Consider the following 18,397-nt stretch of genomic DNA (forward strand, 5'->3'; position numbering starts at 1 on the left):
GTATCTGAGTGCGAGCACACAGTTTGAGCAGAAACAGATTAGATCCAAGCGCAAGCAGAGGCTATTTGAGTGTGAGGGCAGGGTTTTTGAACGTGAAATCAATAAATAATGCTCTCAAACTGATAGACCACTCTCTTGAATAAAGATAGGGATAAAGCTCCATACAACTCAAAGTCGGGTACAGCCCTAGTAAGTTGTAACTCTGTTGTACGTATCTCTCTCTATATATATATATATATATATACACACATATGAAGGAACATTAAGACCTTACTCCATGATATATCCCACTACAACAGCCGTACAAAGTACATTCTCAGCCCTCAGACATACAGTAACCATGGCGTTCCACAGAAACTGAACACTTAAAGATTGTATGTACTGCTGCGTGGTTGTATTAAATTACACAGAATTGTAAAAGCTGTTGACATTATATCTGAGCCTCCCGTATAGTATTTGAAAACAGAGGTGCTCCTGTGCACTTGTGTTACCTGCAGAGAGAATCCAGGGCATCCTTATCCAGGAAGTGATGATCACGCTTCGCCCACTCGATTTCAATGGGGAACCTGCAGTCTGACACACACACACACACACACACACACACAAGACAAATGAAACAATAAGACATCGTTTGAATCGTCTCGGAGATGACTCTGCGGGATGTGTGGATTACATTAACAGTCTCATATTTACCTTTGAATAATTGCACATACTGAGGGAAGCCGGCCGCTTGCAGCCAATCACAGGCCTCCTTGGCTTCAATCTCTGCAAACAGCGAGAAGGAAAACAGCATTTGATTCAATTATAATCATTTCATGCTCCACCCGCTTTAAGAGGGCAAATATTTGCCCTTAATCAGTCGTCTGTTTATGAAGTTTAATTACATTTGCATTTGAGTGGAAGAAAAAACGTTGAGAGAGAAAAAAGTGGAAGCACATACAGGCTATTAATTATCTGTGACTCTTGGAAGAGGCCATTTTAATTACTGCTAATTGGCTGAGTGTGGAGATGGGAGCTTCTGAGAGAGCGAAAAGAGATTTTTTCATGTTTCCCTTCTCTTTATCTTCCATCTTTTGTCTCGCTTCACCCTCTGAGCTTGCTGCCATGAGCAGGCAGATCAACACCACAGTCCTCACATGCCACTCATTTGCTAGTGGTGCCCATGAAAAGTAATTAAAGGAGTGTTTTTCTGTCAAACATTTCTCTCGTGGACATAACGTAACATTCTGTGCTTTAGGAATCTTTGTGCCAAAGCTGAGATTTTCTCATTATGTACGAAACCTTCAAACCCACACACCACAGGCAGCATCCCTCTGATGTGTCAAATCAGGTAAATAAGTTTTAACAAAACAAACATGGCCAAATTTGATCCTCTTTCTTGTATAACTGTGACATTTGAAGGGCTATTGGCTATATTAAAGAAGAAAGCTGAAGAGAAAGAACAAACAAACCTGCCACCAAAGGCAAAGAATTACATAAACCCAAACTTCAGAAACAGAAAATACTCTATGTGCTGCTTTTGCACAGACTGCAGGTCTGTGTTTCTTTTCTTCTCGTTCTTATCATTCTTATCCCGTTAGATCAACAGACCCTGGAATGATGTGTGTGAATGACTGCCTTACTGATGTTAAAACCTGGATGTCAAACATTTTTCCTCAGCTGAACTCAGACAAAACAGAGATTGTGGTCATCGGGCCCCAGCATGTTGCACAACAAATGCCACCTATTGGATAATATCAAACCTGTTGCAGGAAATCTTGGAGTCTGGTTTGCCAGAAATGTATGTTTCAGGCAGCATGTCACAAAGCTCGTGCAATTATGTTTTCATCATCTTAGAAATATTTCAAAAATACAATCCATTTTAAAGCAGCTGTGCGGAACGTTTTACCATTTATAAAACTGTCCCTAGTTCGTATCACCCTCCCTTGAAGATCTGCATATTTATTTGAACCCAACAGCGACAAAAAAGCCTTTCTCTATATGGCTATTTAGCGTAGCCTGGCTCGGGTCGGACCGCAGCCATTAAACCACAGAAGAAGAAGAAGAAGAAGAGCCGTGTTTACGAGTAGGATTTAAGAAACAGGCTAAATGACATGTAGTAGGGAGAAGTCTCTTGCACAGTAGGTGGTGGTATGCACCTGGAAGTTGTTTGCGATCCGCCAATAAATTGAGAGAAGAAGAAGAGCCGTGTTTACAGAGAGTGTTCTTCGAGTAAGNATTTTTGTTTTTATTTAGAGAATACACCGCAACTTGTTAGACGCTGTTTCACTTCAATATATGACGACATGGAAGTTATAAGCAAGCTAACTGTAACGCTAGCTAATGTGAACCGCTTTTGTCTAGTAACGTTACAACAAACGCCACAAAATTATCTGTGACTGTGACCATGAACACAAATATACAGCAGGCAGTTGTCCTCAGTTTATAAGAAATTCAGAGCTACACCAGAACATTTATGATTTTCCTCTCGCTCTCCAAAACAAATGCATGCAGTAATTGCCGGTTGCAGATTTTACGACACCAGGCTGTGGGTGTCATACCGCTTCGACCAAAGGGGCACTATAATCAACGAAAACGTAAAGTTCTGCACAGCTGCTTTAACTTCTCAAGACACAATTTGACGCACCTTCATCTCTTCACACCTCCATTACTGCAACAGCCCCTTTTCTTGCGTGAATCAAAAACCTATTAATCAACTCAAGAATGTGCAGAATTCAGCTGCCAGGCTTTTAACCAGAACCAAGAGATTCAGCCTCTTTACACTGGCTCCCAGTTTGTTTTAGATTTTAAGATTTTGCGGGTTACTTTTATGGCTCTTCATGATCTCTCTCCCAGCTATATCTCCGACCTCTTAGTGCCGTACACACAAGGACATACTTTGAGGTCCTCGGGCGGATGTCTTCTGTATGTTCCAGAGGTCAGGCTAAGAAACTAAAGGGTGCAGAGTGTTTGCTGTCAGGGCCCCGAGGCTCTGAAACAGTCTGCCTAAGGAAATCAGGTCGGCCAAGTCTGTGATCTCTCTTAAATCCGTTCTTAAAACTTCCTTTTATCTGAGTTTACTTGAGTTTTTAGTTCATTTAAACTGTCTTTTATTTCTTCAATTTTTAGACACCAAAGTGTTTTATCAGTTCTTTTGAAAGTTGTCTTGTCTCTTTTAATTACCGACATGTAGAGCACTTTGTGACTCTGTTTTGAAGAGCGCTTCATAAATAAAGATTATTATCATATTATCATTTAAAGTAGGAACTGAAATTAATATTATTTTATATATTCAGTGTAGCATATCTTCTGTTTTTGTTCTGACTTGTGTGCTTCAAGTAGTTTTATCCACCCTTGAAAAATGGAAAGTCATGCACAATAGCTGAAAAATCATTTTAGATTTAACTGGGCTGAACTGTGCCATAAAAAACTATCCTTTGTTAGTCTTCTTCTCTGGTGTGGTTGTCAGGTTGTCAGTGTCGTGCAGAAATGGAGGCAGGGGCAAAGGTGCAAACATGGTCTTATCGTTAACATTTCATTATTGTTAATGTTTTTATTGCCTGCGATCTAAACCTTAGGTGTGAATGTGAGCATGAGCATCGTCTGGGTCAGCCCTGTGATAGTCTGGTGACCTGTCCAGGGTGAACCCTGCCTCTCGCCCAATGTCAGCTGGGATAGGCTCCACCCCCCCACGACCCCGAATAGGATGAGCGGTTACAGAAAATGAATGATTGAATGAATCTGAATCTACTCATAAATTGTACTGTCATGTGACTCTGGTGTATTTACTCAATCTTTCAAATTTTCTTTCCCACGTGAAGTAAAATTAATATTTAAGTCCTTATTTTTGAAAAGTATTTGTAACGGTGACGCCTGCTCTGGTAGCCTATTTAAAAATGTTTGCAGCTTTGTAAAGCAACTTCAGGACCATGGTTGCAGGATTAAATTATTTAATTATCGCCTCTCAGCCATTTTATCACCAATTAAAAGCAACACATCTACACTTGATAAGATGTTTGACATAGGCAGCTGATGAACACACAGTTAGACAAGAAACACAAATAGGTACACATGATTACACGCCTACTTCGTCTCTTCAAACAACATTAAAGAGAGGTACTCCAGAATACCTGTGCACACACTGACACACAAGCAACACATCAGCTCCACTGCAGAAAGCGTTTTTGTGGAGACTCTGATGCGAAGTATTAGAAAAGGCTGAGTGGAAAAGAAAACATTGTGGCATGAAGCATAAAAACGTTTTGTTGATCCGGGTTGTTTACAATAAGAAAAATGATTTTCTCAGTCTGGTTGCACAGCTCAGAAGAGGATTTGGATTTTCAGAGAGGTCTCAAAATATTTGTCCACCACAACCCTCCCTGAAATGTTAAACCTGCTCTCTCTCCGTGCAGAAGAGGCTCGTCGCGGTTTGAATACTGCCAAGGGCATTTCTTGTTTTCATATTCAGACAGCATGAAATATGGCCGACATTAGTCTCCACTAAAGAACAACAACAGCAGTTTGCCCGTGACGGATCGCGTCTTCAAACACTTCTTGTCTGGTGCTTGTGTTCTTTACTGCCTACTTATTCACTTCAGCCGAGATGAAGGAAAGGCACCTAATTCACGCTTCATTTTTTTCTGACTTTTCAAAAGTTTTTTCGAAAATTCACTTGACAGTAGGATGAAAACTTGGCTTATGAAGTGGTCTCGCTGTTTCCCCAGACACCCTGGGATCAGGAGAACGGCACGACACAAAGCAGATGCCCCAGATATGTAAACACTCGGGGGAAATTCAGTGAATGTCGCAATCATTAAAATGACAGAAGGGGAAGACAGAAGTAAACTGACTTAAAGCGAGAAACGGGCAAAGAAATTAAAGACTGAATGGTAAAATGCAGAGGAATTACCATAACTATATTTACCCTGACCCTTCAAATGTCCTGCTGCTTGTTAAACATCCAAGTGCAGAGCCCATTTTCTGGCGTCAAGATGGAGATGTGACATTTGAGATAGAAAAGGGATCAAGTGTGCTTGCAGAGTGGCGGTCTCGCATGTCCGCTAGAGGATCTGTAAATCCAGGGATATGTGTATCTACCAGAGTTAGAGCCCTGAACTTAGCGAGACACCCACACCACTTTTTCGATGCTGACACCACTCCGAGCACTGTCTCTATCCGTCGCTAGCACTGAAAAATACAGCCTGTCATTCTGCAACCTTGAGGGTCACAAGTTAAAAGCTCTTGACGTTTAAACCAGTTTTCCACTTTAAATAGGTATAAAATTCCGCTCTAAGGCAACCGAGGCTCAGAGCTCAGAGAAGGAGCTTCTGTTGAAAATGTTTGAGGTTGCAGTCCTAAAGCATGCAGGGAAAATCTTAGCGGGGAAAGTGAATGATTATCATTTTTAGAATTATCTTGGAAGTCCTTGAGTGAAGCATTCAGACCTTAATCACTCAGGGGCAGTGGTGGATGGAAATGAATTGGAGTTGCATTGTAGGTAGAAGTGAGATATGAATGTGTCAGAATTATGAGTCAGTCGAACGTGGATCAAAAGAGAAACTCCCAAAACAAAAGTTTGTTTTCTTTTATTCCTCACATGCTGCAAGATGTCTGGATGCTAAAGCTGCACTTGGCATCTTTACAACTTGGACGCTCCAAAATGAAACATTTCAGCACCAAAACACAGAAATCCAGGAAGCCAAGACAGGTAAACTGCACCTAGTGTTCTGTCTGTGATCACCCAAAGATCATCTGTTATACCAAAGAGGTAAGAAACGATCCAATGTTGTGGGTCCAGTAGCTCACTTCTGGGCAGAACACGGTTTGGATTTCAGACTTAAGATTTGATTCACCTCTTTCATGTTTTGCTTTGCCATTTATACCGATTTACTCTGTACTTTGAAGAATACTGTCTGATTTCCCCATCTTGTCTTTGGCTGCCAGCCCAAGGTCAGGCTGCACGACAGATAGTGCGATATGAGTCGAGACTTAAAGCTGCCCTGTGGAGTTTTGCCCATTTGCGCCATCTGCCGTGTTTTTCCGAGTACTGCAACAATAACAGTCAGCGTGCGCCGGTGGATGACGTCGGCAATACGAGTGACGCGAAACGGGCTTTACTCTGGTTTGATTTCTGCATTTCCTTCTTCTGAACGTCGTGAAGGTTGGGGAGGACCAGTGGGACCAGCTCCAGAGGCTTCGGAAGCTTTCCTGGGCCGTTTCTTTGGGTTTTCAGACATCTTTCAGTAGCTCCTCTGCTAGCCTCATCGTCTCCGACATTTCCAACTGCGCATGCGCTCTTTGAACTCTACGTCAAATGCGTCGTTTCCTGTGCGACAGCACGGGAATGTTGCTCCTGAGAGGCAATAGCGCTTCTAAGCAAACCACAGACTGTTGTGTGGTGGAGATGCGTTCAATGATCATCCTAATAACTTGTTTGGCAGTGGCTGTAATGTAACAGACATTGGTTTATATGTAGAAACTCCACAGGGCAGCTTTAAGTGGGAATGGTAATTTAAAAAACATTAAAATGATTATGTGATTTTTGCTGAGGTCTGTACCTGACATGTCCCCTTATGTCTGAAATAGGATTCGTAGGCCGGGGCATCTCTGTGGCACCACAATGCTTCATTTATAATGATGTGTTGTGACGTGCTGTGGAAAAATTGCAGCTCCTTTGCCATATATTTTGATTTTGATAATATTTTACTGTTTAATAACTGTGCAGCTGTAGCCCAAAGCCCATTTGTTCCTACTTACACACAAATATTTAATTTACTTTAAGTATGCCAACTCACATTCCACATTTCCAAAAACAGCTGGAATTTTTTTTTAAAAGTTACATAATCAGATATACAACAGTACAATTAATCAGAGACTATTTTCAGGGTTATTTGAATTTTAGTTTGAAGCAAGGAGTGGACAAAAAATGAAAACAGAGGAATGAGCTGCCCCTTGGCTAGCTTGTGGAAAACAATCAGCAAATCATCATTTCAGTTGTCAGAGCACAGCTTACACATCTAATAGCCTAACTTGCAAACAATAAGTCTTAATGGTTTCCTAAATTATTTGTTTTCACTTAATTAAACACCACCTCCATTTGAGTTAAGTAAACTTGGTGATAATGCCCTTTGATACGGGGAAACAGGAAATGTGGTTGCCCATTTTAAGTTGGGGAAACCTTCCTAAAATCAGGATACCTCATTTTGTAAGGTATGTATAAACTGCCATCTAGTTCTATTATATTTGAGAACAGGTCCACATCTCTATAGCTGACATCTCCAACACTCGGAAACTCACACCAAAACAGTCTAGATTGATAAATAGCGCTACAGGTGAGAGAACAAATATGCATTTTTGATTTCGGGGTGAACTGTCCCTTCAAATACTTACAGCAGCCGGATGCTTCACTAGTGATTGAGTACAAAATCAACCCCTGCCATGCCCTTCCCCCACCCCCCATAGAAACGAGCTAACAATACGGAAACACTGTTACACAGTCTGAATATGGCGCTCGGTCTTGGTGACAATAAGTCATTCCAGTGAGACGTGGAGAAACAAAGGTGACGTAAACACATTCCACTCTCAGAGAAACAAGAAGAAAGCCACAGGCTTAAGAATGGCCCTTATACATTTCTGACCTAATTACCACATGAATTATGAGTCCAGCTGAAACAAAACACTCCAAACCTGTCAGAAACAACAATAAACTGCAAACTCTGCTTGTACGTTTGGTCATCGGCTGTAACCGCCTTGCTCAGGGGCCCCTCTGCTCAGCATTTACGTAAGAGATGGTATCTCCTGCGCTACTGTATGCCCACACAAGGTAATGGCCTCTTCCTTTTCCAAATGACTCTGCCTCTGAGGAAGTTGTGATTTGGCCCCTCTGGACTCTGATAAGAGATTTGGATGTGTGATTAGGGCAGCTCCGCCCTGCTAGCGCCAGGAAGCTGGACAACGCGCTCCTGGATGCTGAGACGTGCTCGTCGGACCGTTTGTGTTTGGGTGTTTATGCTCGTCTGGACACCAAAGCTTTGACATGGACTCACAGAATTTCTGCTCACAAGAAATATGCGACATTTAGGATTTCAGTTTTTTTTTTGTCAGGGCAATTGCTACAAATTCCTTCACGAGAGAAAGACGGCTAAATGTGTGAGAGGAGAATGTAACATAATCAACATGGATCTGAAATTCCGTTTTGACATATTCTTTTTCTCTTGAGACTGATTACAGTTTGCTCCGTCGTTCTTGACCACTTTTTCCCATCTTTATGGTAAGCTAACTGGCTGCTGGCTGAAGCTTCATTTTTACCGAACAGGCATGAGAATGAAATCAACCTAATTATAAGAAAACAAAATTATTTTCCCCACAAAATGTCACACTGGCTCTTTAAGAAGAAGCAAATGAGAGTCAAGGCATCTCGTCGCACACTAAACAGTATGATGCAGTTTGACCCTTCATTCAGCTGCATGTCTGTCTGCCTGTCTGTGTCCAACCAAATCTGCAAAAAACGAATGCCAAACAAGCTCAGCTTTCTCCCCCCGTCTCACACAATCAGCCATATTTCTGAGCAGCCCCATTCCTTCAAAGTCCAACGTTGAACTGACGTATGAGGGCTTTCACACCACTTTTACGCCTCACTAAACACCCAGCGTAGCTGGTGGGGGGATAAAGTGCAGCCACTGCTCTGCTTGCATTTCAGGGAGACCCTTGAGTGTCTCACAGAGGTGTGGTTGAAGATCAGAGGTATGTCAGCTGTCAAAATGGTGAACAATGTTTCCCTCCTCCTATTCACTGTTTCTCTGATGGTATTCCCCTGTCAGTCCAGTCAGCTCCGCAAGGGGAAGTTTAAGATGTCTGCGGTCACGAAGGGCTGAAGGGGCGAATACTAAAACTCTACTCTGTGACTTGCTGTGTGCTTAATGCAACTTTTCTGATGGACCAGGACTGGGGAAATTTGCCTTCTGTCCAGACAATCTGATATCCTGTAATAATCCTTTGCTACAAGATGAAAAAAGTCTCATGCAAAAGCACAAACGGTCAATCACTATTGGAAAGGAAATAATTAATGACTTAAAACGCTTTGTGTAAAACGATGCACTGTGCATTAAAACTTGAGGCTGCAGATACAACACACACATCTACAAATGGCTACAAGTATTTACCAAAGCACAAAGGTCTGAGAGTACGCCTGAGCCAACAAGCCATGAACAGTACTTCATAGGTGGTCTGACCAGATGGGAACACAAGTGCGTTTGCTTACACAATGTGCATCTATCATTATGATATCTTACTGTTTTCACCCTCTCTGTCCGTCTCTGTCTCTCTCCCCTGGCTGTCATTTGGCCCCACAGTACCCTAGCATTTGCTTATAGCTCAAATACCAGCAGCCAGCTCTGGATGGATGCATCATAGTGAGGCGTGTTGCCAGTTTGGCCTGTTGGCCAGTGCAACTAGAATATCCCCTCCAGCCAAGACAGCATTTTCACTACAAACACACATCTATAAAACTGTTAACAGGACACCTCCGACTGCAAACAAGGTCAGTTATTACTGTTTGTATCGTTCATGTATAAACTATTATCTGATATTTGTAAAACTTGCTGGATGAGCAGATTTCATTCAAATGAGCGGGCATGATCTCAGAGTCCAGTTCTTGTAATACGTCCAAGACATGAATCTTTTATGACAACTGGATACCGCACAAGCCAGGCCAGGCCAGGGCAGACCAGGCCAAGATGTGACCTATTACTGAACTCAGTCAGCATGCACACAGAGGACCCCAACGCCTTATTAATTACCAGAGAGGAAAAGTAATCATATTATGAATTCTAAGTGTAAAGCGGCAAAGAAAAAACACCTCACATTTGCCAAAAGGGAACAAAAAATGATTAACCTTCTGGCTTCATGTTTCTCAACCGTTACAATAGGCTGCATTAATTTCAGGCACCTAGCTGACCCTCCTATCCAAAACAACCTGCAGTCATTACAGCAACAGAACAAAGATTACATTTACAAAGTAAAACCTGGACAAGCAAACGATGGCAGTGGGAGACTAAAAGCTCAAACCCTTAAAAGGTTCAGAGTGAAGGATTCAAAGGGCTATGTTGGCAGTAAGTACGTTTTCTTTAGTGTTTAATCACCTGAAAAGCGTTGTGTTTTCGTTACCTTAGAATGAGCTGTTTATACAGAGACTGGGTCCTCCTCCTGCTGTGATTGCCATGTTGCACTGCCATATTTCTACAGAAGCCCAGAATGGACAAACCAAACACTGGCTCTAGATAGGGCCATCTGCGTTTTTGGCGCTTTTGCGTTGGCCACCATAGTTAGCAGCCCCTCCACAACAAAAGTGTTGTAAAAACACCTAATTTTTTTACGTAATACTGCTTTATTCAGTGTTTTTACCAGTTTGAATCACCGGGTATGTGATTTGGAGAGAAGGAGACCTCTGTGGATATTTCTGCTCCTGCTAAATACCTCCTTAACTTCTTGATCTGAAGTTAACAGACCAAAAGATGAGTGCACATGTGCTGGTGCTGGACAGTGGAGAAGTAAAGTGAACTAACTTTAATCAATGTTTTCACTTGTTTAAATCACCGGGTCCATTTGTTTTGGAGAGAAAGATACCTCTGTGGACAATTTGGCTCCCTGTAAAAAAAAACTCCTGAAAATGATCACTGAAGGAATCCTAACCAGAAGTTTCAGCTGGTTGCAATATGCAATCCTCACCACTAGATGCCACCAAATCCCCCTAAATCTTACCCACTGTTCCTGAATCACTTTCAACTTCCTGTCTTTACTTGAAGATGACCCAGGGCCACCTCTTTTTAATTCAGTGCCAGAAGTAACAACTAGGAGGACACCAAGAACATGAAGCATACAAAGAGTTCTTAAGTCGTACTCAGATAATCAATGGAATAACACTACAAGCTAATACATATCTAAATAAAACTTGTAAGCATGTCAATACTAATAGACTATAGTAGAACATTAAATAAAGTTTTAAAGTGACACTTGTCAACACATACATGTTCTAACGATGGAACAAACTGTTATTGAGTTACAGAAGTTAAAGGTGTTGATGTTGATTGACAATTACTGTGCAACTAGTGACAATTTACTCCCACACACTGTCATGTCTCATTATACCTGTGTACGGGAACAGATCTCAGGAACAAGTTAATGTAGCTACTTCTTACTTTATTCTGGTTAAGATAACAAAGCATCTTAGCTCTGACCATTACCAACTGTTTTGAAAATTCAATGTTGGCCCCGTCTTCTTTTCTTTTTTCCCTAAAATTTGCCGGGTAACTCGTCTGCACATGAGCATTGGCATTAGCCCAGTCTGGCTTTCAGTACTTTACCCAGAGGCTTTTCAGTGGCACATTTTTAACCAGCAGCCTAGACGTTTTGTTTTCTCAAGATCTTAAGAGTTTTTTCCATCTTTAAAGACAAACAGAGAGGTGCTCAGACTTGCTTATGCCTGGAGTGTCAGGGAAAAGCAACAGAAATCCAATTAATCCAACAAAAAGAAACTCTGGAATTTAGTTTCAGGTCAAAAGTAGTCTCATAAAACTGACATCAGATGCACAGAAATTGTCCATATAGTCGGTGCTTCATTCTGTAAAGTACCAGACAACCCAAACTGACCCTGACAGACAAGGATAAACCAGGAGCAGTCATTCAGCGACAGACATTCCATAGTTAATATGGAAAAAGTCATAAAGTCCACTATGACGGTGATTCTGATGCCTGCCTATTGTCACTGCGAAGTAAGGAAAGAGTTCACTCAACGCAGGCGAAGGACTCGGAGAGCTACAGCTGCTTTGAAATATCAGCATCAGAGTCAGGTTACATTCCTGTTAGGTGATAACAGCATGGATGGTTAGCCAAGGTTCAGTTTGAAGATGGACAGATGATCACAATCATGCAAGCCAAGTCTAAAGGGTCACAGGTTTTTTTTCTTGTGATTTATTGGATGATTCTACCTCTAAAAATGATTCGAGTAAAACAAGGGAAATAGCCAAATAGGTTGAGAGCCATGTCATTGGACTGCAGACTTCCTTTGGCATTCTGTAACAAGTTCATATTCAAGGTCCATAAGCTGTGCAGGATTCTCTCTGTCAGCCTTGTCTGAAAAATTCCGGACATTTGAAAAAAATAATCTCCGTCCGTCACATCTGTTGACAGATATGAAGTATATCGGGTCATCAGAGAGTCGTCTAGGTTGCAGAATCAGAGGGATATCATAGGAACAAGTGCTTGCTCTGTCATTTACAACACTGTCTGATTCTGTGTCCAGTTGGCATCTCTAGCACATTTAATTTCAGCTAAACTCAATACCCTATACTTGGGGGAGGTTGGCCCCCCGATACAACTGCTGCTGCTCCCCCCACTGGCTGTGGTGCGCTCGTTTTGTGGTGTCTTCTGTAACTAGATAACCTAAGGCAGTGGATCCCAACTGAGCCAGCGGCACGGTCCAGATTTCTCCTTAGTCATTAGTTCAAGGTCCGCACAGTTTAATATATTCAGCATCATACTTGCATTTGGCCATGCCATCAAGCCAGTTTGCTGTATCCGTCAAGTAGTCACTTGCCATCCATTCAGAATGGACCCACGACCCACTTTTGGACCATGACCCACCAGTTGGGAACCACTGACCTAAGGCATCCATTGGTACTAACCATGATAGCACAGTTTGTTGTTGAGGGGGCTAAATATTGCACCAAATTAAGGCTAAACTTTGGCGGGAGAACAACTCAAGGGGCTCAAGGGATCCCTTGAACTCTCTTGAATGGGCTCTATGGGAACCTTTGACTCTCCTCTGAACATGAGAAGCCTTGTTCCCAATAAATGTTTTGTTCCTTGCAATCAATGTACTCCCTCAAATTAAAGCTGTATATTTGTCTTTTTAAGGAAAAGGACAACTATAGCCCATGTGAAGAGCAATGGATCGCCTAACATGTAGAGATACACTGCATATTAAAACAGGGTTGTTGATTCAAAATTTTAACTGTATCGTATAAGTCTACACACATCAGATAGTGATATTACCTATTTGGAAACCAAAGTATATTAGAAATATTTAGAGAGATTGATCATTATTATTAACATCATTTAGATGGTGGTTATGGCCCAATAGTGCTAGCTACACAATGTGAAGAGCAAAAGGAACCAAAAAAATCCATTCTCTCTGGCGGCTGCAGGCCTGCAAAGAAATTGACCAATCACAGCCATTTGGTCCGCATGGGAGTTACTCTGCTCCTCGTCCTGCCTCGTCACAACCCCCCTCCGCATTTGAAAGTACGAGCGGTTTGTAAGGCCCTCGGGATGGACGCGCTGCAGTTTGTTTACAATGGTTGCTAAGCTACTAAGAGCAATGCTAATGTTAGCATCCGGTGGTATGTAGACAGCTGAGACGGTGACAACACTCAGTTCCCGGGGAAGGTAGAATGGTCTGCAGGATATTGAGAGAGCCTCAAGGTCTGGACAACAATGGTGAGCAATGATCCTGCTGTTGTTACACCAGTTGTTATGGAGATAAACACAGAGCTCCCCTCCTTTCCTCTTACCAGACTCCATGTTTCTGTCCTGCCGGTGGCTAGTGTGGCCCGCTAGCTGCACCGCAGCATCGGGTATGAGCGAGTGAAGCCAGCTTTCCGTTATGATCATAATCCCACAGGTCTGTACGTAACGGTTAGAGGGGTCCATGTCATTAGTCCGACATCCCATTAGTTCGACGGTCCGTGGTGCTGAACGGCTCCCGGCGGGCGTATTTCTACCTTGATGGTGCGCCGCGACCGGCTCTGGGTCAGCTGGAAAAGGCTTGAGTCGAAGCAGGCTCACGGCTTATGTGTTTGCCACTTTCTTTTTCATTTTAACCCACACTATGATCTTTTCCTAACCCTAACCAAGTGGTTTTTGTGCCTAAACCTAACCAGACCTTAACCACAGGGCGTCATGATGATTTCGGAACAACAGGACTTCGGAACAATGGGTTTAATATGGTCGGAACAATGGGATGTAGGACCAATGGGCAGTTCCCGGTTAGAGGCAGTCAGTAGCTCCAGTTCGTCCATTTTGTTTGAAATAGATCTGGCATTTGTCAGGAAGATGCCTAGCCTAGCCAATATCCCAGAGCGGTGCCTGCGCTTCTGCCTTCGTTGCTCTTCGTTGCTCTGCTGCCCTCCGGCGTCTGCGTCGCTTACTCAGGCAGCAGATCCACAGTGACTCCACAGGTCTGCCGATGGCGTCCGGGATGTTATGTGCCTTTTGAAAGTCTCTCGTGATGTCAACCTTGCACTTCCAGCCGATGTCGATAATGTCCTGCTGACTATACACAAAATCTGCTTGACATGAGCAGAAAAACGCGGAAAAAACTACATGTTCTGTCTCCTCAGTTCCTTTGACCAATGGAGAAAGCTCCGGCAAGATCTGGGCCTGAAAAGTGATGCTGATACAACGGAGTTTTTGTTGAACAGGTAATATTTCGTTTTTATTGTGGATGTTGTGACATAGATAACTGTATGCTGTATGTAACTGTATGTTGCTATGCAGGAGGGGGTGTGTCGTTAGGAGGCTCCGTGGGGAGGAGGACACGAGCTCGGAGGGGAGTGTGTGTGTGTGTGTGTGTGTGTGTGTGGGGGGATGCTTTTTTCAAATCTTTCTCATTGTCTTTCTAAACATAGACCATAGCTTTAACTCATATTACTCATATTATTGTTATTTCAGTCCTCCTCAGCAAGTTATTTAATTGGCTACATTACACCCACCCCTTACACCCACACATGTATATAATTACATAACATGCTTTTTTTTTTTTTTTTTTTTACATATTGTTTTCTTCTTTAGTAACTGGGACCTTTTACACATATTTCTACCCACTTAAATAATCCCAAGAGCCAACGTCCCCTTTGCCTCCTGTCAACTGTGAACGTGGTAAGAGTTAGGTTGTGGTTAGATTCATGCAAATTAGGGTAATAAACAACAACACAACATTTCACCTGATATGAATTCTTTGTAAACTTTTCCCAACAAGGCTGATTCACGATTTTTGTGCACTTGTTAACTGTCCAAATTAAATAAAGCCATCATCTTCTCATGACTAGATGCAGCACCATTTCAGTATAATATTATTTGTATTCTGACTTACTGTAATATGATTTCAGGCTGCACTCTCTCTGTCACACACACACACACACACTGACTTGGCTCATCCTCAGCTGGCAGGTATAGCTGCATTAGCTCATACGTAGGTAGGTATAATCCTACAGTATAATCATTCCTGCATGCTGTTGCCCTCCGTTGCTAACAACACTGGCAGCCAGTGGAAAGATGGCTTTACCGACTTCGGATAAACGCTCTCAGGTTACCGTGCAGCAAATTGAAGCAACTACAGGGGTATTTCGTAGAAACAGATATGACACAGGCCGGCAGTGTGTCCCCGGGCAGAAAAGCAGCTGTCACCAGGCCAAACTAAACCACACGGAGAGATTTTCTATATTTTTCGCTAATCTTGGAGCACTTCACCTGTTGTGTTCCCTGTCCAACATTAGCTTTTCAGTTCACCTGCCAGCTGCTACTAAGAATTCAACCTGCCAAAAAGTTGTTTTTACTCATGAAATGATATCTTTCTTGAAGATGTCAGCCCTCCCAGTAATCAGTTCTGCTTCATGCATAGAATCACTTTAGCGCTCAAGATGAGACGTGGTGTCTCACAAAGCAAATAGTACAATATGTGCCCTGTACAAAATAGGTGAGAGAAATGCTTGCACTCATCAGGGAAGAATTGCATAGCCTAACAGAGGCAGCACACACATTCTGCTCCAGTCGCTGGCCTGTGAAGGCTCAATGAGTCATTTGGTTGAATTTGGGCATTGCAGGCAATTGGGCTACCCTTCTCCCATCATTTCAGTCAGGCCGCACAGCAGATGACTGTGAAGTTATATAATTGCTGAGACATTCCTAAATCTCACTGGACAATTTGCTTGACTCTGGCTGGCCTTTGCATCCAACTATGCTGGAAGAAATCTAAGAATGTCAAATTTCCGCTCTATCATCCAGCTAAAATGACTCCTGAATTATTCTGAGGGATAATAGAGGCCATGCCTTTGCAGAATCAGGTTTCTCTCTACATCTACTTTACCTACTTCTGACTGGAGTCTACATGGTTTGAATCGTTTTATACAGTTGAAACTTTTTTCAAAGCTACGCATAAGTCTAAGTTCTAGTGTGCTTCAGTGTTTCAGTAGTGCCTCAACATTACCTCTAGGGATGGGGAAAAATCGATTTTTAGATGCATCGAGATTCTGTCTTGAACGATGCTAGCATCGATGTGGAAAATGATTTTAATTTTATTTTTATATTTATTTTTCCAATTACCGTAACTCCTCGACCATTCGTGCTATTGACGTAATTCCAACGGATTCTGAAAGCTGAGAAGCGGGTTTTGGTGGTGTTTTCTTTATAAATAATATTTAGTGTTGTAAATAATAGTATTTGTGGTTTTTTGAGAGCTTTTGTGTGTTTTTTGCCGTGTTTTCGTCGTGTTTTCACCATAGTTCGTAGTTTTGCCACCGTTCGTTTTTTTTTTTTTTTTTTACAATAGTTCGTGTTTTTATAGCTCATAGATAGTTATAGTCAGTTATAGTTTTGTAAATACTGGAGGAGAAATGTTGAGGAGGTCGACGAGGGACAAGAGAGTCCCGTTGAGATTTGTGGATGAGGAGGATGGACCGATGGAGTGTAGTCACCTCAACCACAGTAAGTAATACAGTTTGTATGCACTGGATATGTATTCCCAGTTTTATTACAATAATGTTTTTCAATTATCTAGTGTAACTTTTCTTATTGGTTCGTTTTACAATCGAGAATTGAAAAAAGAATTGAATCGAATCGTGAGGTGCCTAGAGATTCCCACCCCTAATTTCCTCCTGGCTCAAGCTGTTACGTTCAGTTCGATATTAAATTAAGCACTCTTTATTTAAGGTTAGCAGTGCAGCAGCCAACTATTTACAACAGAGTTTTTCACATTGTGATTGTTTCTGAGGTTTTTGCAGTGTGTTATTAAACTTTTAGGGCCCTTTAACGACTAAAATATCAAAGAAACGCACATCAAAAATTATAATGAGGTGCTAATAATTCGCAATAGACTTGATTGTAGAAAACAAGTTTTGCGTCCTCTGGCTCCATATGCATTTCTTTTATTTTGATGACATTTTGGCCTTTGGGCCTTCTTCAAGATCAACAAGTATGCAACACTTGTTTTCTACAATCAACCCTTTCACAACTAAGTTATTTGGTACAGACTTTCAGACTTTTCTTTTTTATTGGAATCAGTAGTTTGGACTTCTGGCAGGCAGTTATCAGGACAGGAAAAAGGTAAAACAACTCAACAAAACGAAATGAGCCAAGGAGGCGTGGGGAGATGAGAAAACCAAATGTTTAACTGACATTTGGTCCGACGACTTTATAAAGAGACAGTTGGAAAAAAACTCAAAGGTGATGACAACAGCATATAGGCATGTCGTGTAAGATTCATAATTGCAATGTGAAACAAAAACTAACCAGACTGTATGTGTACAACGTAACAAAAAAACAGTAAAGTTTAGACTTTGGTTTGAACTCTCAGATGTGAAAAGGCTGTTAAAGACAAAGAAAAGCTCCGTGTGTCATATCTGAACTGACAACAGTGCTCTCAGTCACCTGTAAAGGTTACCAGCCAGTGACAACAGTCAGTTTAGATTGAAGATGTACTGGACACGTCTATGATTCAGCAGGTGGTCCAGCTGCAAAGTAAACTCGGCCAGTGTGAGGCTAACTACAGTGTGAGGCTAACTATTAGCATACAGTTAAGCTAAAAATGTTGATACAGAATGCTTAAAACGTTTAACTGGGAGATTTTGACCACTGAAATTGACGTGATTAACTGCATCACTTCACAAGACCTGATAGCTTAATCATTAATAAATCTGAAAATTAAAGCTGTAACAGTCTAGCACAGTTAAACATGATTACAACTTTCTTTATCACAACCAGCTGCACACATTCACAGACACACAACAACATGGTGAGGAAGTTATAAAGTAACACTATATGTCATGTAATGGGAGTGCAAATGAGAGGTCAACAAATGTAGCTGCTGAAAGCAAAAACCCACAGATATCAGGTCACAGATTTCAGAATAAAAGCAGCCATTTCTGAATAATTTACATCTGATTTTCATACAGGAGTGCATTACTATACAGACACACATATTTTTTAAAAGTTTTCAGACACAAATTCACATTCCAAACTTTGAATATCGGCACACTTTTCTTTAGCAGGTGATGCGTTCTCTACAACGGATCACATTTTAAAAGTAACCCACACACATTCAGCGTGAGTCCTACGCCCTTTCTGCCAGAGAAAAAGCTTTTATTCT

At 41.8% G+C, this 18,397-nt stretch overlaps 1 protein-coding gene across 1 annotated transcript in view; it reads right to left on the reverse strand.

The window, feature by feature from the left end:
• The window catches only part of LOC126388079 (rho GTPase-activating protein 7-like), a 164,511-nt gene that overhangs the window by 40,269 nt on the left and 105,845 nt on the right, over nt 1-18,397 (reverse strand). The window contains exons 2-3 of the mRNA XM_050040970.1: nt 694-765; nt 492-573 (exon numbers count right to left, since the gene is read on the reverse strand). Of these exons, the coding sequence (XP_049896927.1) occupies nt 492-573; nt 694-765 (154 nt within the window). The remainder of the gene's footprint in view (nt 1-491; nt 574-693; nt 766-18,397) is intronic.

Source organism: Epinephelus moara, chromosome 3 (genome assembly GCF_006386435.1).
Source record: "Epinephelus moara isolate mb chromosome 3, YSFRI_EMoa_1.0, whole genome shotgun sequence".
NCBI lineage: Eukaryota > Metazoa > Chordata > Actinopteri > Perciformes > Serranidae > Epinephelus > Epinephelus moara.